Source organism: Zalophus californianus, chromosome 11, assembly GCF_009762305.2.
Source record: "Zalophus californianus isolate mZalCal1 chromosome 11, mZalCal1.pri.v2, whole genome shotgun sequence".
Classification (NCBI taxonomy): Eukaryota; Metazoa; Chordata; class Mammalia; order Carnivora; family Otariidae; genus Zalophus; species Zalophus californianus.
The window spans coordinates 8,905,984-8,931,221 of record NC_045605.1 but is presented as its reverse complement, the minus strand read 5'-3'; the positions used below and the strand labels follow the sequence as shown (position 1 = coordinate 8,931,221).

The 25,238-nt window shown below is 39.9% G+C and overlaps 1 protein-coding gene across 5 annotated transcripts in view; it reads left to right on the top strand.

Annotated features, from left to right (window-relative positions):
• Positions 1–25,238, top strand: part of ALG9 (ALG9 alpha-1,2-mannosyltransferase) — an 89,351-nt gene that overhangs the window by 11,078 nt on the left and 53,035 nt on the right. For all 5 annotated transcript variants that reach the window (XM_027580663.2, XM_027580664.2, XM_027580666.2 and 2 more), the window contains 6 exons: positions 5,594–5,682; positions 7,795–7,930; positions 12,335–12,422; positions 12,600–12,705; positions 20,575–20,697; positions 23,507–23,661. In XM_027580663.2, the coding sequence (XP_027436464.1) occupies positions 5,594–5,682; positions 7,795–7,930; positions 12,335–12,422; positions 12,600–12,705; positions 20,575–20,697; positions 23,507–23,661 (697 nt within the window). The remainder of the gene's footprint in view (positions 1–5,593; positions 5,683–7,794; positions 7,931–12,334; positions 12,423–12,599; positions 12,706–20,574; positions 20,698–23,506; positions 23,662–25,238) is intronic.

The window sequence follows — 25,238 nt, the reverse complement described above, 5'->3', positions numbered from 1 at the left end:
TTTGGGTTCATTTTTCTTTGCATAATCCAAAGAATCATAAATCATGCCAAAGCCGGTTGTCTTGCCACCACCAAAATGGGTTCTGAATCCAAACACAAATATGACATCTGGTGTGGTCTTGTACATTTTGGCTAGTTTTTCCCGAATTTCTGTCTTAGGTACCGTTGCCTTTCCAGGGTGAAGAACATCAATGACCATCTGTTTCTGCTGAAGTAGTCGGTTAGTCATGAACTTCCTGGTCCGGATAGTTACTGTGTCGTTCATGATGGCGGCGAGGCTTCAAGCAGCTGGGGAGAAAAAGAGCTAGTAGAGCCTTATTTTTGATTGCAAGATACAGAATCATGATTTACCTCTTCCCCTTGAGCTCAGATGATAGGAAATTATTCCCATTGTGGGACTCATTGCTCTTACTTGCACCCAGTACATTGTCTTTCACCAAGTGCCTATTGGGTGATTGAGTATTAGTGAAAGTATTGAGCATTTAAGTGTTGCAGTAATAAAAATAGCCATTTTTTTTACATGCAACCTAACATTTTAAGAATGCTTTAAAAAGTATTTAGACTTAATAATCATTATTAAAAATGTCCCCACTGGAAAACAGTTAAAAATGTCAGATACAGAAATTCTTTGGCCTGGACTCTGGGTGGAGCAGAGGAGAAGGAAGCAAGCGTTGCCGGCTTTGGTAACCATACATTGGTCTGCATTATTGGTTCAGGACTGAATTCACATCACCTTACATGGTCCCCCCCAAATCCCAAGTTGAGAATTTATTTTAAATTGTTCTGGATTGGTAGTACCTGTAGGCATCTTGTAAAAACAAATGGAAAGTTTCTCCAGAAGGCTGGATCTTTAACCCAGGTGTCAAAGAATTACTACAAATAAAGTAATAGTGAACAAGAAACTATAATAAAAATCACAAAGCACGGAAGAGATCAAGACATTGTACATGAGAACCAGCAGAAATAACAGAAAGCTGACATGCAAAACTTCACTTACTAGGAATTACTAAAATAAGAACATAAAATCTTTTTGATATTTCTAAAAAAAAAAGGAATTGAAAACACGAATAAGAAACAAGAGCCTCCATAAATCCATAGAGTGAAAGGGAATTTAGAGAATGGGAGGAAATATTTGCAAACCATAATCGGAAAAGAGGTTCAATTCCAAAATATAAGGAACTTGTACAACTCAATAGCAAAAAAAAAAAAAAACAAAACCCTATTTTTTTTTTTAAAGATTTTATTTATTCATTTGACAGAGACACAGCAAGAGAGGGAACACAAGCAGGGGGAGTGGGAGAGGGAGAAGCAGGCTTCCTGCTGAGCAGGGAGCCCGATGCGGGGCTTGGTCCCAGGACCCTAGGATCATGACCTGAGCCGAAGGCAGACATTTAACGACTGAGCCACCCAGGCGCTCCCAAGAAAAACCCTATTAATCTGATTAAAAAGGGACTAAGAACTTCAATAGACATTTTTTAAAGAAGATATACACTTAGCCAGAAGGAATATGAAAAGATATACAGTGTCACAGATCATCAGGGAAATGCAAATCAAAATCAAAATGAACTATAACTTCATATTTGTTAGAATGGCTGTTATCAAAAAAACCCAAAAAACAAAAATCGGTGTTGGCAAGGATGTAGGATTGGAACCTTTGAGCCCTGTTGATGGGAATGCAAAATGGTATAGCCACTGTGCAAAACTGTATGGAAGTTCCTCAAGAAATAGAACTACCATATGATCCAGCAGTCAAACTTCTGGGTATTTATGTAAAAGAATTGAAACAGAATTTTTTTTAATTTATTTTTTTCTTTTACGTAGTGTTCCATGATTCATCGTTTGCATACAACACCCAGTGCTCCATGCAATACATGCCCTCTTTAATACCCATTACTGGGCTAACTCATCCCCCCACCCCCCTCCCCTCTAGAACCCTCAGTTTGTTTCTCAGAGTCCATGGTCTCTCATGGTTCGTCTCCCCCTCTGATTTCCCCGCATTCATTTTTCCCTTCCTACTATCTTTTTTTTTTTTAAACATATATTGTTTCAGAGGTACACTGTGATTCATCAGTCTTACACAATAGCACATATCCTCCCCAATGTCTATCACCCAGCCACCCCATCCCTCCCACCCCCCACCACTCCAGCAACGCTCAGTTTGTTTTTCAGAGTCCATCGTCTCTCATGGTTCGTCTCCCCCTCCAATTCCCCCCCCTTCATTCTTCCCCTCCTGCTATCTACTTCTATTTTTTTTTTCTTAACGTACACTGCATTATTTGTTTCAGAGGTACAGATGTGTGATTCAACATTCCTGCACAATTCACAGTGCTCACCATAGCACATACCCTACCCAATGTCTATCAACCAGCCACCCCATCCCTCCCACCCCCCACCACTCCAGCAACCCTCAGTTTGTTTCCTGAGATTAAGAATTCCTTATATCAGTGAGGTCATATGATACATGTCTTTCTCTGATTGACTTATTTCGCTTAGCATAATACCCTCTAGTTCCATCCATGTCGTTGCAAATGGCAAGATTTCATTTTTTTGATGGCTGCATAATATTCCATTGTATATATATATATACCACATCTTCTTTATCCATTCATCTGTCATTGGACATCTCGGCTCTTCCCATAGTTTGGCTATTGTGGACATTGCTGCTATAAACATTGGGGCGCACGTACCCCTTCGGATCCCTACATTTTTATCTTTGTCTTCAGATCACTATATTTGTATCTTTGGGGTAAATACCCAGTAGTGCAATTGCTGGATCGTAGGGTAGCTCTATTTTCAGCTTTCTTTGCTGTGCAAAAGCTTTTTATCTTGATGACGTCCGAATAGTTGCTTCCCTTGCCTTTGGCAATGTTTCTAGGAAGAAGTTGCTGCGGCTGAGGTTGAAGAGGTTGCTGCCTGTGTTCTCCTCTAGGATTTTGATGGATTCCTGTCTCACATTTAGGTCTTTCATCCATTTTGAGTCTATTTTTGTGTGTGGTGTAAGGAAATGGTCCAGTTTCATTCTTCTGCATGTGGCTGTCCAGTTTTCTGGACACCGTTTTGAAACAGGATCTGGAAGAGGTATCTGCACTTCAGTGTTCTTTGTAGTGTTATTCACAATAGCCAAGATTGGAAACAACTTAAGTGTCCTTTGACCGGTAAATGGGGGAAAGTGTGGTGTATATATACATAGAATGGAATATTCAATCTTGAAAAAGAAGGAAATCCTGCAGTGTGTGACAGCATGACAGCATGCATGAACCTGGAGATGTTGTGCTAAGTGAGCTAACCAGTTATAGATGGACAAACACTGCACGATTCTACTTAAGGGATTCTAAAATAGTCAAACTCGGGGCGCCTGGGTGGCTCAGTTGGCTAAGTGTCTGCCTTCAGCTCAGGTCATGATCCCAGGGTCCTGGGATCAAGCCCCGCATCGGGTTCCCTGCTCAGCGGGAAGCCTGCTTCTCCCTCTCCCACTCCCCCTGCTTGTGTTCCCTCTCTCGCTGTGTCTCTGTCAAATATATAAATAAAGTCTTCAAAAAAAAAAAATAGTCAAACTCATGGAAGCAAAGCATAGGTTGGTGGTTGCCAAGGGCTGGGCGGAGGGGGAAATGGGAAGTTGCTAATCAATGGGTCTAAATTTCAGTTAGTGCTAGATGAGTAAGTTCTAGAGAGCTACTGCACAACATTGTGTGGATAGTTAACAGTACTGTATCGTATGCTTAAAAATCTGTTAAGATAGACCCCCCCAATTACCTGTTCTTACCACAATACAATAAAGAAGATAAAAGGAAAAAAGGAATGAGACTATGAAAATAACCCAGCAGATCTGAGAAAGAACCAAATAGAACTAGAAATGAAAGTAGCAGAATTGATATTTAAAATGCAGTGGTTAGAGGTGCCTGGGTGGCTCAGTCGGTTAAGCGTCTGCCTTGGGTTCAGGTCATGATCCCAGGGTCCTGGGATGGAGCTCCACTTCGGGTTCCCTGCTCAGCGGGGGGTCTGCTTCTCCCTCTGCCTCTGCCTCTGTCCCCACCTTCCCTTACTCCCCCGGCTTCTGCTCTCACATTCTATCTCAAATAAAAATCTTTTTTAAGATTTTTATTTATTTATTTGACAGAGACACAGCGAGAGAGGGAACACAGGCGGAGTGGGAGAGGGAGAAGCAGGCTTCCCGCCGAGCAGAGAGCCCAGACGTGGGGCTTGATCCCAGGACCCTGGGATCGTGACCTGAGCCAAAGGCAGGCGCTTAACGCCTGAGCCACCCAGGTGCCCGTCAAATAAAAATCTTAAAAAAAAAAAAAAATGCAGTGGTTAATTTGAACAGCTAGACAGTAACATGCAAACTAGAAGATTGATCTGAAGAACTCAGAATGAAGTAGAGTGACAAAAGGGAAATATGAGGGAAATGTAAGGGAAATATAAAGATGTTAAACATGTATCGACAGATTCAATCAGATTCTAGGAGAGGATAGAACGGGGAAAGGCATTATTTAGGGAAGTAATGGTTAAGAATTTCCACAATTGATGAAAAAAAAATGCTAATTCATAGATTCAGGGAGCCTAACATATCCTGAGCTAGATTAGTAAGGAATTAGTGAAACCACGTAGAACACCAAGGGCAAAGAAGATCTTAAAAGTTGACAGAACTAATAGAATACCTACAAAGGAATGTTAGTTAGGTCAACAGAAGCCTTCTCAAAAACCAGAAGATAAAAAAAATCTTCAAAGTGCTCAGAGAAAACGATTGTCATCCTAAAATTGTGTACTGAGCTAAGTCATCTTTTAAAACCAAGAGCTTAGTAAGGATTTTCAAAAAAAAAAAAAAAAGAGAAAGGGGGGAATTTGCCATTAACAGATCCTCACTAAAGGAACTTACAAATAGGAAGAAGCAATATTATTTCAGAAAGCAGCTCTGAGATGCACTAAGGACCCTGAGCCAGGAGACCATTAACACAGGGGTATGTCTGCACAAATGTGGACTAAAGGAAGCGCTAATCATTCCTAAGAATGTTTACAGGGTTAAAAACCTCCAAGAAGGAAGTAAAGGAAGTGTGTAATTGCTTGGGTTTGAGAAACATGGACGTAGACAACTGCTTATTAATGCTTTGTGTGTCCTTTTTGTCTGATAACTACCATTTGTCGAGCAACCCTGTTCCAGGCACTCTTCTGAGTGCTTTTCCACGCTTTGTGCTCATAGGAGTCTGACAAAGTAGGCATTCTCATTATCCTCACTTGACAGGTGAGGAATCTGACAGAGGGATTTTGTCACTAGACCAAGGTACTGCTGCTCATAAGTGGCGGAGCCCAAATTTGAACCTCTGCCCATCTGAATCTGAGGTGTTTTCCTGTTGATTAGTATACATGATCTTAGCATGGAAGAGATACATTTCCTCCTAGGCAAAGAGCTTCTCTTCTGCTTAAAGAGTAAGAATATTTGGGTTTGTTTTGCACACAAAATTGCTAACCTGTCCAGGCAGTTCTGTGTTTGACTTTAGATCTTCAGTGTTCTCTGTGATGCAGGCATGTTTTTTCCTTTGATTTGAAATGTCTGTCCTTAAGATTGGCTATGCTGATGGTCTTTGCCTTTCTCCTAGGGCTGTGTGCAAGAAGTTTGGGCTGCATGTGAGTCGAATGATGCTAGCCTTCTTGGTTCTTAGCACTGGCATGTTTTGCTCCTCATCAGGTAAGTAAAAGGGCAGGTGAGGGCATAACAGGTGCACTGAACTTTCATAGTTGCATTGAAAGGGAGAACTTGTGTAGGCATAGGTTATGTTTGGATGCATATCAGTAATTTGCAGAACACTGTTTTCTACATGATCTTCATCAACCCTTATAGCAATTTTGTGTTAGGGGTAAGAAACATTTTCTCATTTTTGCAGATGAGGTATGGAAATTGAGAAAAGTGAAATGACTTACTGGGAGTCAACTCATAAATAGCAGAGCTTTCTATTTCATGTCGCTTTCTATTACATTATTGTATATATATATTTTTATTACCATAAGACTGAAAAACACCAGCACCCTCTGCCTTTCCTTGCTGTTAGGGGAAGAGAAATAATTTTGTTATCTTGCTCTTGTTTGTGTCTAAAAACCGTGTTCTTCATGATTCTGCTTTCTGCCCATTATTTGCAATGTATTCTGTAAAGGTATGTATCCTCTGTTGGGCCTTTTTTTTTTTTTTTAACAGTACACTTAAAGAGAATTAGACTATAACCTTAGAGTGGTGGCTTGCAAGTTGGGCTGCCATTGAATATTTCTGTTCTCTGAGCCATGGTGGCCTGCTGCCAAAAGGTAGCCTGTTTCCACTTTTCTGGAAAAATTAAGCTACTAGATATAATAATTTCAATTTTAATTTCTGTTTGTGTGTACCGGAATCTAGTATACACATGAAATATACATAAAAATAGTGTTCAGCACAAAAGTGTATATTTAACTTCATTGACTGTATCAAAATCTATGGTTGTGCAGAGACCTTATGAGAGTCACTGTCCTCGGTGAGACTGTGCTCTCCCCTCCAGGCCGGCAGAGACCTCCGATTTCTCTGCTCTTTTGTCCTCTGCATTGGCAGCCGTAACTGACAACTTCGGATAGCATCAATATTATTTGGCATTTATCTGTGAAGCTTGTACCTCATGTTTTTTTGGTTACTTTGCTACTGCTGAAGTTGATTCTTAGGAGAGGGAGATACTCAGGAGTACCTTTAGCTTTGTCATCTCAGATGAGAATGAGAAGGCACAGAGAAGTTCAAAGCATCCTTTGAGGGGCGCCTGGGTGGCTCAGTTGGCTAAGCGACTGCCTTCTGCTCAGGTCGTGATCCTGGAGTCCCGGGATCGAGTCCCACGTTGGGCTCCCTGCTCAGCAGGGAGTCTGCTTCTCCCTCTGACCCTCCCCCGTCTCATGTGCTCTCTCTCTCTCTCATTCTCTCTCTTTCAAATAAATAAATAAATCTTTAAAAAAAAAAAAAGCATCCTTTGATACACAGCCTCTAAACGCTTTACTGAGTTTGGGAGATCATATGGCCTATTTGTGGTCCTTGCCTCATGCTGATGTTTCTTCCCTAGTGCTAGGTGAAGCAGGCCTATACAGCCTGGAGAGGCAGATCTGCATTTTTGTGTAAAATTGTTAGAAACTCTGATCAGATGTTACTGTTGCAGAGACCGCAGAGACCCTGAAAGTACTCAGTTCCTCTGCTGTTTACTACAACAAAGTAGTGCTAAGTGGAAGTAACTAGGGGACGTCTACAGGCCGAACTATCTATGTCCGTCGATGGAGGATGCAAAGCAGGGTTGCCATCCGATATTTGGCCCTTGAGAAGGCTTCCCAGAATTCCTAGAGGGTAATGGTTAGTGCCAGGACAGTCTCAGAAGACTATCAGAAGATAAACTGCTTCAGAAATAGTCAGCAATGGTTCTAAATTTCTTGCAGCATATTCCCTACCTGGAAGTATAACCTGGAATTCTCTAAGTTTTGGATTTGGGGTACCGGCCAGGAGAGGAATGGCGTGCTTGGCATTGTAGAACTAAGCATGTGTTGGTACCTTAAAAAAACAAGAGTGAGAAAATAAAAATTATTGAACTTCATTTTTTTTTAAGGAGTATCACTTTACTGCACAATTCTAATATATTGTTCCTCAAAATATGTTGGTTATTAACCATCTGAGCCACCCAGGCGCCCTCAAAATATGTTGGTTATTGACATCGTGCAATGTGGGTAAATTTTTAATAACACCTAATAAACCCCAAACTCTTGTCCCTCCCCCTCCCTTTGTGTTCCCCGTTTCTTTTCGCTCTTGCAGCATTCCTTCCCAGCAGCTTCTGTATGTATACCACGTTGGTAGCCATGACTGGCTGGTATATGGACAAGACTTCCGTTGCTGTGCTTGGAGTAGCCGCTGGGGCTATCTTAGGCTGGCCATTCAGTGCTGCTCTTGGGTAAGGGACTAACACAGTTCATCTTCCTTGTATCCCTGGGCATACATAGTAAATCTCCATGTTAGCTTATCTCCATGTTCTCTGGTAATGACCTAAAGTTACAGGAATGAGTTGGACTTACAGAGATTATGGGAAATGGAAGAATATTTCTCTTGGTGCATATTGTTGATTAATTCTAGTAAGAATAGTAACTATTAAGTCTCTGCTGCATGTTAGCTGCTGCTAAACCCCTTAGAAACTGTATTCCTAAGCCTTACAACAGCTTTGCAGGAGAAATACAATCATTAGTGCTTTATTTAATTTTTATTTTTTAAATATTTTATTTATTTGAGAGAGAGCATGTGCATGAGTTGGGGGAGGAACAGAGGAAGAGGGCCAAGCAGACTCTGCACTGGGCTTGATCCCAGGACCTTGGATCACTACCTGAGCCAAAATCAAGAGTCAGTCACTTTACTGACTGAGCCATCCAGGTGCCCCAATCATTAGTGCTTTATAAATGAGAAAATAGAGTCCAAGAGGGTAATTTGCCTTTAAGATTATGCTGGGGCACCTGGGTGGCTCAGTTGGTTAAGCACTGACTCTACATTTCGGCTCAGGTCATGATTTCAGGGTTGTGAGATCAAGCCCTGTGTTGGACTCTGTGCTCAGCGTAGAGTCTGCTTGAGATACTCTCTCCCTTGTCCCTCTCCCTGCGCGCTCTCTCTCTCTCTCTCTCTAAATAAAGTCTTAAAAAAAGAAAAAAAAGGGCGCCTGGGTGGCTCAGTAGGTTAAGCGACTGACTGCCTTCGGCTCAGGTCATGATCCTGGAGTCCCGGGATCGAGTCCCGCATCGGGCTCCTTGCTCAGCAGGGAGTCTGCTTCTCCCTCTGACCCTCCCCCCTCTCATGTGCTCTCTCTCTCTCTCTCATTCTCTCTCTCAAATAAATAAATAAAATCTTTAAAAAAAAAATTGTTTGCTTTAGGATCCAGGCCTCCCTGAGCCTGCCACTGGTGTGTTTTCCACACCACACCATTCTGTGTTGTGCGTTTCCCACTCACCAGGCCTGAAACTGGACACTCCTCTTGTATTCCTTGTTCCCACCACTTGTGCTCTAGTCTGTGCTGCCTTCACTTCTTACCTGCACTGCTAGTAATTTAGAAAAATACTGTACTTTGATGTGAAGGTTATTATAGTACAGTTGACCCTAACAACAAGGAGGTTAGGAGTGCTGACCCCCTGCACTGTTGAAAACCTGCATGTCACTTTTGACTCCCCAGAAAGTTTACAATAGCCTACTGTTGACAGAAGCCTTACCGATAACTTAATTAACATGTATTTTGTATGTTGCATGTATTATATATTCCTAATCATAAAATAAGCTAGAGAGAAGAAAATGTTACCATGAAAATAAAGAAGAGAAGGTATATTTACAGCACTGTACTATATTTATTAAAAAAACCCATATATATGTGGACCCACACAGTTTAAATCCATGTTGTTCAAAAGTCAACTGTAGTAGTATATTTTTATTATAAAAAAAGTTCCAGGGGCGCCTGGGTGGCTCAGTCGTTAAGCGTCTGCCTTCTGCTCAGGTCATGATCTCAGGGTCCTGGGATTGAGCCCCGCATCGGGCTCCTTGCTTAGCGGGAGGCCTGCTTCTCCCTCTCCCACTCCCCCTGCTTGTGTTCCCTCTCTTGCTGTCTCTCTCTCTGTCAAATAAATAAAATCTTAAAAAAGAAAAAAGTTCCAGTTTGTATGAGGCAAAAAGAATTCTTAATTCTCTTTTCCCCTAGTCTAATCTTCAAAGGTAGTCACTAATACTTTTGTATATCTTTCCAGAAATTGTCCATGTGCATACATACCATAAATTCTTAGAATAATCCTGTAACTATATATATCTTCTATGTATGTAGACTTAGTTCTTTGTGTGGATTGCATAGCATTCTATTATCTGACCATAATTTAGCCATTGCCTTATTGGTAGATATGTGGTTTTGTTTTTTGCTATGATGTACAATGCTTCAGTGAACATTTTTGTACGTATGTCTATATGTTTATGGAAATTTATGGGGTAAATTTTTAGGAGAGTTAAAGGTATTCTAGAGGACAGGTATTCTAAATTTTCTTAATTGTGTTTTAAAGGTTGGTTTCCCCACCTCCAGTCTTCTATTTTGCATATCGTCAAAATAGAGATTTTGTGTGAGGCCGTCTTCTATCTTTTCTCCAGTCTTTCAACCATCTTGATGATTCTCATATCTTGAATCTGGTCCAGTCGTCTCATATGTTCCTGGTTGCCTATTAGATATCTCCTTTTCTACAGCTAAACATTTACAAAACTGAGCTCATCACCTTCTCTCCATACCTGTGCTTTTAGCTATGTTTCTAACTCAGTAAGTGGTACCACCATCTCCTCAGTGCTGAACCAGGAACCTGAAAATTACCTATGACTCTTTCTCCTCTGTCCTATTTATTGTACCTCCTGAATATCTTGAATCTGACTACTCTTCTTCACCTCTGCTCCTGGGTTACCAGACAGCCTCCTAAATGATCTTCCCATCTCTAGGCTTGATCTCTGTAAATCTGCTCTCCACAAACTATAGAGTTATCGTCCTAAAATGCAAATATGATTATATCACTCCCTGTTTTGTTTTAAACTCTATAATAGCTTCCCCATTCCTCTGTGTCACAGAGGCTGGTAACCTGTGACCCGTGGGCCCAGTCTAGCTGGTCATCTTTTGTATAGCCCAAGAACTAAGAAGTTGTCACATTATAAAGGGTTGCTAACAACACACACTACTGACAGACACACACAGAATATGCAACAGAGACCATATATGGCCTGTAAAGCCTAAAATACATACTGTTAGGTCCTTTAATTAAAAAGCTTGCTACCCCCTGCTCGGTGGTGTCCAGATTCTAACATGACCCACAAAGTCCTGATCTTACCTCCTTTTTACCTCTCCCAACTGTTTTTGTCAGTTCGTCTGTTCCTTTTACTCTGCACCATTGACATTGAACTTTGTGAGTTCTTCAAATACCTCTGGGTGGCACGTTTTGATTGATCTGCCTTTAGCCGAGATAAGGGATTTTAGGATTGCTGTCAGTTCGCAGTTTACCATCATTTACTGAATACTTTGTGTTAGGCGCTGCTGGTACTTTGATAAAGAAGAGAGTTATGGTTCTTGCTCTTCTGGAGCTTACGTTTTAGTAGGAAAAACAGACATTGAACAAGTAACTAAAAGTATGATTACTTACCAAAGGAGAAGTAGAGATGCCATGGAAATATAACTAGTTGGGCAGAAAAAAATGAAAACACAAATGTTAATGCAAAATTTAGATAATAGAATGTGGAAGTTCATATCACAGAAGAAATACCTTGTGATAGCACATGGCATTGCTAAATAAATGACAGAGATGGTGATGCCATGTGAATTCAGAGGCTGGAGAAATTGGTTCTGCAGAGATTGTTCTGCAGAGGAGTCGAGAGCAGAGCCTGTAGTGGACATTTGGGTAAGTTCTGTAGAAACAGACTGGTGTGGGGAGGGAATTCCTTATGACTGGAGCATGGGTAAGGATTCTGACTAGTGTTCTAGATTTGGAGGTCATGGTTATGGAGGTGATTGTTCATGTAAGAGAGGGAGTACGTACTGAGAAAATGAGTATAGAGAAAGAAGAGTAGAAGTTTGCTTCTAGGACCTAGGACCATGGTAGGGCACAAAAAAGACATCTAGAAAGGAGCGCTTGGGAAGAGGCCAGGAAAGAACAGGAGCCAGGAAGCCTAAAGAGGAAGGAAGAGATGCTTTGTGTCAAGTGCTGCAGAAAGACCAAAGGAGGTGAAGCTCGTGAAGAGTTACTGGGTCTGGAGGAGAGGAGGTTCCTGTTGACCTTACATCCATCTCACGAACTTGAAGCCAGGCCTTCAGGACAAAGTAGTGAAGGCAACATACATACACCACTTGCTTGAAGAATTTAACTGAAAGGGAGAAGAGCAAATGGTGTTGGAAGGAAATATATCAGAACTGATATATCAAAGTTTATAGTGTTATTAAAACCTTTATAAATCATGGAAGAGATGAGTATTCATTTGGCCGGGTGGGTGTAGGACCACAGGGCACATTCACTTACAGTTCATATATTTTGAATGTCTGTTACACATAAATACATATAAAATGGAGCTCTTTCCATAAGCTCAGTATTAATATTTCTTGTATATTATGGGGTGCAAAGTACTCTCGTGGGCTCTATGAAGAGGACACTGTATTGTTGAGAAGACATCCTCTCCTATATCAGCTTTCTTTCCTCACTGTTAACAGCTAGAGACATTTTTTTTCCCGTTCAGCATGACGTATGTGTGAATCTGACTTGTTTGAGTCTATATTCTAAGTATTTTATTTAACTTCCTGTTTCGTTTCTCTGTTAAATAGTTTACCCATTGCCTTTGATTTGCTGATCATGAAACACAGGTGGAAGAGTTTCTTTCATTGGTTTCTGGTGGCCCTAATACTCTTTCTGGTGAGTTTTATTTTTTCTTTGTTTTGTTTTACAGTTGTAATGAAAGCATGTTGATGTAGGAAAGAGAATATGAGGAATTCATTCTGTTTTTCATTTTGAAGTTTATTCTGTTAGCATTGGGAGAATGTTTCCAGGACAAAACCCTGCAATTGGTGTCTATTTTCTGCTCTGTCGTAGGTGCCTGTGGTGGTCATTGACAGCTACTACTATGGGAAGCTGGTTGTTGCACCACTGAACATCATCTTGTACAATGTCTTTACTCCTCATGGACCTGATCTTTATGGTAAGGCCTTAGGGAATCTGGTGAAGAGTAGGAGATAGCTTCATTTGCCTGAGCTTTGAAATTTCAGCTCAGTTGCTTTATTTCCTCAAATACAGCATTTCTTTGCTGGTAATCTTAATTAAAAGTAAATGACATTTGCATATAGCACAGTGATGGTAAGTAGTAAATATTTCTTCTTGAATAATGTGATTCCTTCCTTCCTTCCTTCCTTCCTTCCAAGATTTATTTGAGAGAGAGTGCGCACATATGAGTGTGGGGAGGGGCAGAAGGAGAAGGAGAGAAAAACCTCAGCAGACTTTCGCTGAGCAGTCCCAATGCGGGGCTTTATCTCAAGACCCTGAGATCATGACCGAAGCTGAAACTGAGAGTTGGATGCTTAAGTGACTGAGCCACCCAGGCACCCTTTGATTAATGTGATTTCTGTTAGTCCTGCTGTCATTCTCAGCATGCCTTGGCTCTTGATGCTACTTTTTTAAGTTAAAAGTTACTTTTTTCTGTTCTCATTAGAAAACCAGTATGACAACAGAAATAGGAAAATGGAAACACTCACAGTTCCATTATCTCCAGATGGCTGTTGTTAACAGCTTGGAGTATATTCTTCCAGAGGTTTTCTGGACATAGACAACATTTGGTATTACTTGTTCTTTTTAAAATTTGCATTCGGTATCAGGCATTAGGAGAGAAAGTTTGGAAAATGTGTAGACAAAGCAGAGCAAATGGTAGAGTCAGCATGAGAGGGGGGTAGTTTGGCCAGTTTAGGGTTGAGAGGAAAAAAGTGAGATGCCTTTAGTCTGGGGAAGGCGTTCTCCATCGCCCCCCCCTCCCCCCCGACGCCACGCCTTATCCTCAGCTAACCCTGAGCCTGTTTTATTTGGCCCTCTGGGGCATTTGAGTTAGACAGTTATAGAGGGATGACCTAGAGATCTTCCTGGTCAGATCTGCCATTTTATGAGACTGTTTTTTCATTAAAATAAGTGTAGTTTCTTTTGCATTAATTTTCTGAAGGTCTTGAAGCATTTTGTGTAAGTGATCATCTTGGGGCTCTGCTGTGAAGCAGGTTAATAAGACCTCTGTGTCTTATCAGTTTAAGCCATGTCCATCACTTTTCTGTGATACTTTGCCAACAGAACCAACAGATTGGATGACGAGATTTAAAGTAAGCATATGAGTGAGATTTAACTGGACCTGTTGGGATTTGTGGAATATTGTTATTTTAGAGGGCAGTAGGTAATAGGTCAAAATCATGTTTTGTTCAGTGACCTGAATTCACAAACTGCCTTGTTTAGAGAATAATTGCTAAGTGAAGGAATTTTAATTCTTTTTAAAGTTTAAATAATCTCTACACTCCACATGGGGGTCCACCTCACAACCCCAACATCAGGAGTCACACACTCCTCTGACTGAGTCAGCCAGGAGCTCCCTAAGTGAAGGAATTTTAAAAGGTGTTATACACAACTAATGAATTGTTGAACATTACATCAAAGACTAATGATGTACTATATTTTGTTTAACTGAACATAATAAAAAAGAAATAAAAGGCCCCTTTAGGACTGACTCCAAGATCCCCAAGGATGTGAGAAAAAGCTACAATTTTAAGCTTTTGCCTCTAGATGTCTCCCTTTAGCTAGAGAGAGTTTGTATGTTTGTAATTGTCCCTTGTTTTAGTTGTCTTGTAAAATTTTATTTGGTTCTACAAGTCAATAGAAGGAAGACTCCCCTCTTAGACCCAGAATGCACACTAGAAATTGATTTACTGGAATCTATTGGAAGCATAATATCCATTATATATGGGTGAATAAGTTATGTTAATTTCAATTTAATTTTGGGAAACTGGCATTACCTTTTAAACAGGTTATTACATAATGACGTTTTGATTGCTCATTTATAAAACTTTGAGACTATATGAAAGCAGTTGCTGAGATAGATGAGGTTTATAAATCTAGTAATTTACAGGTTGGCCAGGAGAGTAGAAAAGAAAGAATAAATTCTTGTTTATGTTTCTGGTTTAACAGTGGCTGGGTGGGGGATCTTTGTTTTGGGATCCAGCAGAGACGTGGCCAGTCTTTCCTTGGATGTTGGCATCTGCCATTCATTTTGGCCAGTGCTTGCCTGGGAGGAGTGCCTGGAGCTCTGTTCTGCCTGCTTTGATGAACCTGGGATGATTTCAGTGCAGATTTTGCTATTTTGAATGTACAGGAACTGATCACTTTCCTAGTGATGGAAAAAGCTCTGTTGGGACAGAATGCATTGTCTTACTGGGTGTCAACAGGACTGATGCAGTGCTATAGTCAGTCAGACTTGAGGGGGTTGTTCCTTGATGGTAGAATTTTTGTGCTTTTACCTCATCTTTGAATTTGACAGTTTTGGGGTGGGGTTGATTTCCATTCTTTTAAAGAGTAATTAATTCCTTCTGCAGAGAAAATACTTCTTACGTCTTAGAAGTAAGTGTTCTTTGTGTATTCTAGGTCCTCAATAAAGATTTGTCATGATGAATAGATGGGTGAACAAATTTGGGAGTATCCATCAGATTATATTATGCCCTGATCACTCTTCTGTCCTACAGCTATTTTGGTTAGACCTGTTGTGGTGTATTAGATTGGAATTTTTTTGATACCAAATAAAAATAATAGAGGTAAAAGTACTTTTAAAAAAATTATTTCATTTTATTTTTTAATTAACATAATGTACTACTTGTTTCAGAGGTATGATGATGAATCACAGGTCATGATTCATCAGTTGTACATAATTCACAGCGCTCACCATAGCACATGGTAAAAATACTTTTTAAAGCAGAGTACTTTGATTGTCAGCTAACTTATAATGGGTGAGTCCATTCAGTAAATACCAAAGACTGACTTTTTAATAAATGCTTTGATGCTGATGTCAAACAGTGAGACAGCGTATCTTTTGTCATGGAAACTCCAGCTCTTTCACTTTGCCTACATGTTTGGCACTAATTAGCATTATTTTGACTATTTTGTAAGACTTTCCTGTTCCAAGTGCTTCATTGGCTATGGTAGGCACGTTTCTTATCTGAAAATTACAAATGCATTGTGTTGATAGTTTCTGCCTTCATGTCTTAGTGCTGTTTCTTATATATAAGCCTGTAATACTTCTTGAACAGATAGTTAACTGGATTTCAGCTAAAGAAACATTGAATAAATTGCCTTTGGGTATTTGTGTCCTCATAGAATTTGCTGTGCAATAAGGCTGCAGTTACAGGAATAGATAATTATAGTCCAGTGTATTATGTGCTACAGTAGAAAGATGGGGAATCCTAGGAGCAAGTCCATCTGGTGGTAGCAAGAAGACTTCTTAGAGGTTGTGGTTCTTGAGCTAAGCCTGGAAGGAAGTAAAAGTTTAGTGAGTAGATGCTAGAGGAGTGTATGTCAGACAACTATGATGTCCAGTGGAGGTACTGCTGAGACAAAAGATTGAACATTGGATTCTTTTTTTAAAAAGCTAAAGTAGTTTTACAGTGTTAGCTGATTTTAGGTAGAAACTGCGCAGGCATGAGCAAGATAAATTCAGTCTGTCCACTGTGATTATAATAGAAATATTTACTCTGGTGTTCCTGGTTTTCAAAGGGACCATTCGATACTTTCTTGGCCAGAGAGCATTTATTAATGACACAGTCCAGACCTGAGCTGACTCTTTGGAAACCAGGAGAAAGAAAAGGAGTACATTTTTACAACTATTAATTACAATAGTTTCTGTTTAAAAAAAAAAATGCCTGTTATATAGTAAAAATTTTATACTGCTGTCTTCTTCCCCTTACAAAAACTCTGTGAGATAGACGTTATTTATTCTTACTCGCAGCTGTGGAAACTAAGGTGGGGATGGTGAGGGACTTCCACATAATTAATAAGTGGCAGAAGTGGGATAAGAGCCCAGGGATGTCTGACTCCAAAGCCTGTGTTCTTTCCACCGAGAACAACCTCAGCAAAACCCTGGAGTTTGGCAATTGAGACTGTACAGGAGAATAAGCTTGCAGAAACAGAGCATGAGTTGGAGATAGTAGAAGATAAGATTTGATCTAAAGAAGGGGCAGGAAGTACCTGTACCTTTGAAGTGCACTTAGGCTTGGAGGATGCTCAGGAGCCTTTGGAGAGCTTCAATGGCACGATGCCATGCACACTGGCAGGCTCTCTTTCACATGGGAGGAGCATTGCGCTACCCTTGTCAAAGAAGGAGTATTTGGACGAGGTAAAGAATACTTGGCATTTAGGAAATTTAGTGTAGACATAAAATTGCAAAGTCGTAGGCAAAACATCCCTTTGGTGTCAAAGATCAAGAAATGAAATTTCATGTTGCAAGAAAGAAAGTGACTGGTCAAGGCACTGATTTTGCTCTTACCCTTGTAACATTTCAAGTTCGTAGATGTTGAGGTTGATAAGTATTTTTGTGTGGTGAGTGAAGAATGTGTTCTCTGAGGAGGAGTACACAGGCCTGGGGAAGGTGTGGGAGGACAGGTCTGAGAAATGCTCTTCCCTCAAAAATGACAGAGTCTGCTCAAGGATGCCACTTTGCGGCTTGGGACACAATCCCTTCCTGTTTCTGTGTTTTTATCCACATCTGTCAGATTGCTGGACAGGACATTTTGGAAGGCAAAGGCGAATGGCCTTTATTAAAAGGCTCAAAGTTTTCCATTCTTGTGGTAGCAGAGAATGCAGCTTCCGTGAGTCTCTTGAGAGTTGACTGCCAGCCAGAGCTGTTCTAGAGCTTTCCTTCTTTTGCTAATTGTTCTTGGTGAACCTTGGTGTCTTTTTGCTCTTGGTGTTGCAAATTTGACATTTATAAGAGGATTTACTATAATTTAGTTCTTGCAGGTCTTTAAAATTATAGGTCTATAAAATGGTTTCCTTTCATTCAATCTGGGGAACAGTAAACATTATCCCTTCTTTTAGCGTCTTTGAAGGTTCCCTTTAGCTTATTTGAATGGAAGGAATTGAAGCACTTTCCCTAAAGAGGGAGATGGGTGAGTCATTCCCCGCAGACACCCTGTTTCCAGCTTCCTTCACTGCACACTTTGCACCAGTTAAATGTGTAGCTTGTCATCCTGACGCATTTTTTTCTGCATAGTTCAGCTTTGATACTTTCCGAGAAATAGCATTGAATATCTCCCTGGAAAGAGATAAAAAAGTTCTTCTTTTCTCTTTTAAGGCAGGTGTCTCATCAAGTAGGGGAGGACACTGCTGCAGAATTCACTATTTTTGTCCCTTTTTGCCCTTGTTTTTAAGACTGTTGCCTCGGGGCACCTGGGTGGCTCAGTCGATTGGGCGTCTGCCTTTGGCTCAGGTCATGATCCCAGGGTCCTGGGATCGAGCCCTACATCGGGCTCCCTGCTCGGCGGGAAGCCTGCTTCTCCCTCTCCCTCTGCCTGCTGCTCTGCCTACTTGTGTTCTCTCTCTCTGTCAAATAAATAAATAAAATCTTAAAAAAAGACTTGCCTCTTGAACCTTCCCCACTCTTGGCTTATCCTCCAATTTTTACCCAGTTCTTCCAGGAAGTAACAGTCAATTATGAAATGTTCATAGCCTAGCTGTGAACTTGATCTATGAGTTCCTAACAGATAAACATAGTTGAGTTTACCAACTTAATACTTTTGGTTCAGAATCTCAAACTACAGTATACCTAGGTAAAAAGATAGTCAGCCCTAGTAGGAGGGTATAATAAGTTGTGGTAGAGACAAATATTTGCTGGAAATAAAGTGCTTCCCTGAAAAAATAATATGTATTTGTAAGGATCAAAGAGAAAGAGGCTTTTTTTTCCCCCTTCTTGATGCTTATTAGCATCTGTAAAAGATGATGTGAAAGGTGACATCATTTCTCCTAGTCACTCTGGTTTTTCTTCTCAGGCTCAGATTTCCAAAATTTGTTTAGGAAAAAGGCAGGTCAAAGTTGATATTGCTGCCACCACATTGGTGGTCAGGAAATGATACAAAAAACTACCTTTCTTGGGGCATCTGCGTGGCTCAGTTAAGTGTCCTTCTCTTGATCTTGGCTCAGATCTTGATCTCAAGGTTGTGGGATCGAGCCCTGCGTCAGGTTTCTTGCTGGGCGTGGAGCCTACTTAAACAACAAAAAACCACAAAACTACCTTTCTGGAAACTGGATTCCTAAAGGACTCAATTTACGAAATGTGTTGTTAAATACTGATTAAAATCTAGAGAAGATATGTATTTCTATATGAAAATCTTCAGTTTTCTGAAACCAAAAAGGTGATTTGTAAAGAATACCGGGTATAAATATGTCTCTAATGAACTTGGCCTGGGATAGGACCTTTGTTCATGGTCACCATCATTGTGTTTAGACAGAAAGGAGTGAGCTTTCCCAAAAGGTGACACACAATTGAAGTTGAGTCTTTCCTTAGGGTACCCCCTCCCTCTTCTCCCCTAAATGTTTCTAGCATTACGGGTTTGGTTTCTAATCTTATTTTGCTGTGCAAGCTGCAAAAATGTCAGGTTTTTCTGACTATTTCTCTGCCTTCTGATTACCCTTTTAAGCAATGCTGATTGCAGGAAATTGCTGTGGTGCAAGGCGGGTGTCACAACACACAGTGATTAAAACCCGCATGTGTCATTCACCGCCTGATTGAAGTAATCACACAGAGGGGAAGAGCAGATGAAAAACCTGCTAAATGTGCAGAGGAGGGCTGGTTCTCATCATTTGGGTTTAAGGATTTTGAGTTAAAGAATCAAAACTCATGTGAATCAGGCTTGTGTTTTCAGTCATTTTTTTTCATTCTGAGTCCTCAAAACTTCTAAGCAGGATCTGGATCTGTGAACATTATTTCTCTAAGGAAAACAACTTACTGCTTTTTACCAAATGCAGGGTTCCCTGTATACATGACTATAGGACAGTGGTTAAGCATGTCAAGGGGAAAGATCCTAGAATGTAAGTGGGACAAACAAGTGAGAATAAAACGGGGAAAGGCCTGAATAGCTCAGTCCTGCAAGACTTGCCCTCTCCTCCCCCTGTCACACGCACTCCAGAGACCAATCCCAAGTCCACAGATGGTCACTTCTGACCCACCACCTGTAGATGGGAAGTTCCAACAGCCCCCTCCTGGGGTTCAGTTAATTTGCTAGAGTGGCTCAGAGAACTTAGAGAAAAATTTACCTAAATTTACCAGCTTATTAGGGAGGATATTATAAAGGATACAAGTGAATAGCCAGATGGAAGAAATGCATAGGGCAAGCTTTGTGGGATGGAGCTTAGAACTCTTGTTCCTTCCAGGAGCACCACAGTCCTCACCATTCTGCGTGTTCATCAACCCGAAGTTCTCTGAAGCCTGTCCTTTTGGGTTTGTATGGAGGTTTCATTACATAGGCAGATTGGTGAATTCATTGGCCATTGGTGATTGAACTCTATTGCCAGCCCCTTTCTCCTCAGAGGTCATCAGGGTGGAATTGAAAATTCTAACCCCTCAGTCCCATGGTTGGGTCCCCTGACCATCATCAGTCCCCATCCTTAGGCTACCTTGGGGCTTTCCCCAAATCTCATAATTAACAGAAGACACCGTTATCACTCTTATCGATTAGGAAATTCCAAGGGTTTTAGGAGCTCTTTGCCAGGAATGGGGATGAAGACCAAATATAAATTGCTTATTATAAATCCAGTATCACCTCTAAGCTATTTAAATTATTTGGTTGTTCTGGAGAAGTGACCAATCCTATTCTCTTCCCATCTTCTGCTCTTATTCTTTCTCTGTGTGGCTGAGCTCCAGGAACTGAGTTCCCCTTGTGGACTCAGTCACTTGAGGCATCGGACTATCAACATTACTTGAACAAAGAACATTTTGAGTCGAGCATTGTAAAGGTGTTGAAGGCATCCACTAAATGCTTTCTTATCTGTTTGTTTCCCTCAGGTACAGAACCCTGGTATTTCTATTTGATTAATGGATTTCTTAATTTTAATGTAGCCTTTGCTTTGGCTCTCCTGGTCTTACCACTGACTTCTCTCATGGAATACCTGTTGCAGAGATTTCATGGTGAGTAGTGTAAGGGATGATAGGTTTTTGGGGAGGAAAGAGCAAGTAACAATGTATACCAAGAAGTGAAAATGATTCTACTACTTCTGTTCTCCATTTTCTCCCTATGGAAATGGTTGGCTTAGTGAATTTTCAATCTGTATTTGTAAATTTATGTGAAGATTTGGCTAATAATTGCAAGTTAAACTGACAAAAGGAGGAACTTTATATCCTTTCAAGTGGGGAAATCAGTATAGCATACAGAACCACCCAGGGAGGCAAAAACAGTTACCGAATCTCAGGAGATCAGCCTATTTGAGTCTTGTGTATTTTAAAGAAGTGCATGCTAACATGGAAGATGGCTTAAGATAATAAGTAATAGAGGTAAACATTCTTAGGGGAATTACTTCAACCAAAAATTTGAAAACTAAACCGTACAGGGATTTCCCTCAAATTTGATACTGAAGTGAGAGAAGCTTTGGACTTCCTAAGAAACATTTTGCTTCTCTTTGTTCCGTTTTGCTTCTGTGTTTGCCTTATTGTAGAAGGTTTGGTTTGTCAGTTATTTTGCTTGCTTTGACTCTGTAGTGCAAGGCAGTGTTTTCTCAAGTTGTCACGGATTTGGGTATCTAGTGCCCATGTTTCTATTATGGAAGACAGATTTGAGCAGAAGTTCATATGAGCTTTGGAAAGAGATTCAATTTCAGACTTTTCAGTCTGATTTGGATACCATATGATCTCTCCATCCCACCCCTCATTCTGCTCTTCTACTATTAATGGTTTATAAAGAGTTCACTGTGTTATACTATTCGAATATGAAAACAGTTTTCAGTCACTTTTGTTTTAACATGACCATAATGCCATTATCCTAACAAAAGCAACAGTAATTCCTAATATCTAATACCCAGTTGATGTTCAGGTTTCCTACATTGTCTGAAAAACAGCTTTTTATAGTTAGGTTTTTTGTTTTTTTTTTTTTTTTAAAGAGGATCTAAAAAGGGTCATATACTGAATTTGGGATTAAGTTTCTTAAGCTTTTTATGAGGTTCCCCCCCTTCTTTTTTCTCCTGAAGATTTCTAAAGAAATTAGGTCATTCATTTTGCAAAGTGTCCCACATTTGGATTCAGCTGTTTGTCACCTGGAGGTGTTAACTTATTCCTCCATTCCTTGGATTTCCTAAGGATCACTTTATCTTTTTTTGAAAAGTAACTTTTTTTTTTTAACTATAAAAATAATTTATGCTTGTGGAGAATTTGGAAATGTTTGTGATGTAAGTATAAAAACAGCGTGTTAAGCTGTTCTCTACAGTATGAATCCAATTTTGGTTTAAAAATGTGTAATTTACACACATGTCCACCTCGTAAGAAAATGAATGCTGTTTTTTCTTTATACTTTCTGTGTATTTTGTAATAGAAAAAATACTCTTAAAGGAAAAAAACAAAGAATCAGGAAAGAAATTGCTTGTTATTCCATCAAGTAGTACAACTATAGTTCTGATTTTGTACATTTTATGGAGGATATTCAAAATTTTAGGTCATATTTTAGTTTTTTAATGTTTAAATATTTAGTAATCTCTACCCTTAATGTGAGACTTTAACTCACGACCCCAAGATCAAGAGTCCCATGCTCTTCTGACTGAGCCAGCCAGGCGCCCCAGTCCATATTTTAAAATGTGTTTGTTTAAAAAAAAATGTATTTGTTAGCCTTTTAAGATACAGAAGAGAAAAAGATTTCATTTTCTTATAATTAAGAAAATTCCAACCTAAAAAACTTCCTGGGAGGTATAAATCCTAAATTATAGCCTAAAATCTCGTGGTAAAATCTTAGAGTAGAAAGTTTAAAGGATAAACTTGGTATTTCAGTTCCAGAATTTTCATCCTTAAAGAGTTTCTGCAAAAATCCAGATTAACTGAAGAATACCAAGATGGATCTTGGTGACAATCCAGAGTTTTTCCTCTAAACTTGTTCATTGTAGACATAATGAACACCAGGGGGCACTGTCTATCTACCCTTTGCCAGTGACTTCTAGGCACTGCTGATTATGACTAATAGAAGCACAGTAGGGGGTGCCTTCCTGGTGGGTTGCAGGTTTATCACTTAGTGTTCATGTACCTAACCTTGGGAACTTTCCAGCGGGTGCTTGGGTCTTAGTGCTCATTAAATTCCTTTAATTCTTTAACATGCTTCAAGTATATTTGGGTTCCAGTTTTGGGATTCAGAGTGGATGGCTATTGCAAAAGAGGAGAGAAAACGTCATCGGTGAACTTCCTTTAAGAGTGTTTTTATATTTGCTTTGAAACAAACTCTTTTGTGGCTTGACGAAAGCCAGTGATGGGTTTGAGAATCCAGCTTTTTCTTTCCTTTGATCTATAGCTATTTGAACAGACTGATTGGTATATAAGAAAGGAGATTAATGTATTAAACAAAACATGGGAATTAAAAGCCAAGAAAGGAGTTTATGTTACATTTTTGGTTAATCTCAGGAACCTTTAATCTTAGTGGCAGGACTCACTGGGGAGCGAAGGCTTTTTTCTTCAGTGTAGAAATTACTAAGCTCTGTTACCCATTCGCTTGACTTTCATTTGTGTTCTAGCCAAATCCAGTATTGTGCCTCCTGTTAGATGTTGGCTCTCTTGGGGGAGGTCAGGAATATACACCTCTTTCTACTTAACCCCTTTACTGCATCAGAGAAAGTGTGACTCCAAGAGCTGAAATATTTTATGGGGTGCCGTAGGGCGTATTCCTGTTTGAGATCAAGAGGACATTGAAACTAAAAATGTTGTTTCGTTCTAATATGGTGAAAGGTGGATATTTTTCTGTGTCTTACAGTTCAGAATTTAGGCCACCCATATTGGCTTACCTTGGCTCCAATGTATATTTGGTTTATAATTTTCTTCATCCAGCCTCACAAAGAGGAGAGATTTCTTTTCCCTGTATATCCACTTATATGTCTCTGTGGCGCTGTGGCCCTCTCTGCACTTCAGGTGAGTTTCAGGGAAATGCTTATCTGCTTTGTTCCATTTCACTTTCTAAATTGGTCATAAAGCTTAAAGGCAAATTGCAGAATGCTTCCCTCAAGATATTTTATCCATGCGTTAAACCTGATACAGATCATATTATTAAAGCTTTATGTATTGATTGCTTGGCTGTTGATCATACTTTTTTTTTTCATTTTTATTATGTTACGTTAGTCACCATACATTACATCATTAGTTTTTGATGTAGTGTTCCATGATCCATTGTTTTCATATAACACCCAGTGCTCCATGTAGTACGTGCCCTCCTTAATACCCATCACCGGGCTACTCTTAAGCTGGTTACATATTTGCACTGTTAATTTGTGTGTTAATTTCTTTCTGTTGCCAACAAGAATCTACTTGATGTTAAAGGAGTTTTATTAAGTCATTGTATAGGCCTACCACAGGATGGTGGCCTCACAGCAGAGCTACTGGAATGTCTGCTCTTCAACTCCGAGATCAGATTAAAACTTGCTCAAGTGTCTGGAATAACATCAGGCATTTAGCAATATGGGACACTTTGTAATCCTGGCTTAAAACCTGTCCAGGTCAATTCCTTGTCAGAACTAATCTTGAATATCTTTTTGTCTCTGGCCTCAGAAGCCTCCAGGCTCTTTTTTGACCTCTGCTACCATTTGCAACTGGTAGTAAAGAGTAATTAGGGTTACAGTTTAGAGATATAATTCACCCATTTAAAAAGTGTAAAAAATTAAATGGTTTTTAGTATATTAACACATACGTGTAACCATCACCACAGTGAACTTTAGAATATTATCACCTCAAAAGCCCTGTACCCATTAGCTGTTATCACCCCCCCTTTCATAGCTCCCCAGCCATAAGCAACTACTAATCTATTTTCTGTCTCTGTAGATTTGCCCATTCTAAGCATTCCATGTAAATGGAATCCTAAAGTATGTGGTCTTCTGTGATTGGCTTCTTTCGCTCAGCATTATGTTTTTAGTACTCATCCATGTTAAGATGGTAGTTTAAGAAAAATTTTAAATTATAAAAGTAATTGAACTTTACTGCACATAATTTTTCATTTGCTATTTTTTAAAAAAGATTTATTTGAGAGAGAGAGAGCACAGGCGAGAGTAAGAGCATGTGGACGTGGGGGGAGGGGAGCAGAGGGAGAGAGAAACCCAAGCAGTCTCCTTGCTGAGCGTGGAGCCTGATGTGGGGCTCAATTCCATGACTCTGAGATCATGACCTGAGCCAAAACCAAGTCAGACGCTCAACCAGCTGCGCCACCCAGGCATCTTTTACTTTTACTACTTTATAAATTAGCCCTACTTTATAAATTATAAACTTACTACCTTATAAATTAGCTCTACTATCCTAACAAAACCACCTTCCTTCCAGCATTTTTACCTATCACATACCAAACTTTATTAGGGTTGTAATCTAAATGTACATATAATTTTACATCCCTTTTAATATAACTACATTATATCATTTTCAGGGTTGTCATATCTGTAACCCATCTTTTGAATAGGAGTATGTTTTAAATTTGGTACAAAAACATTATGTAATGTACTGAATTT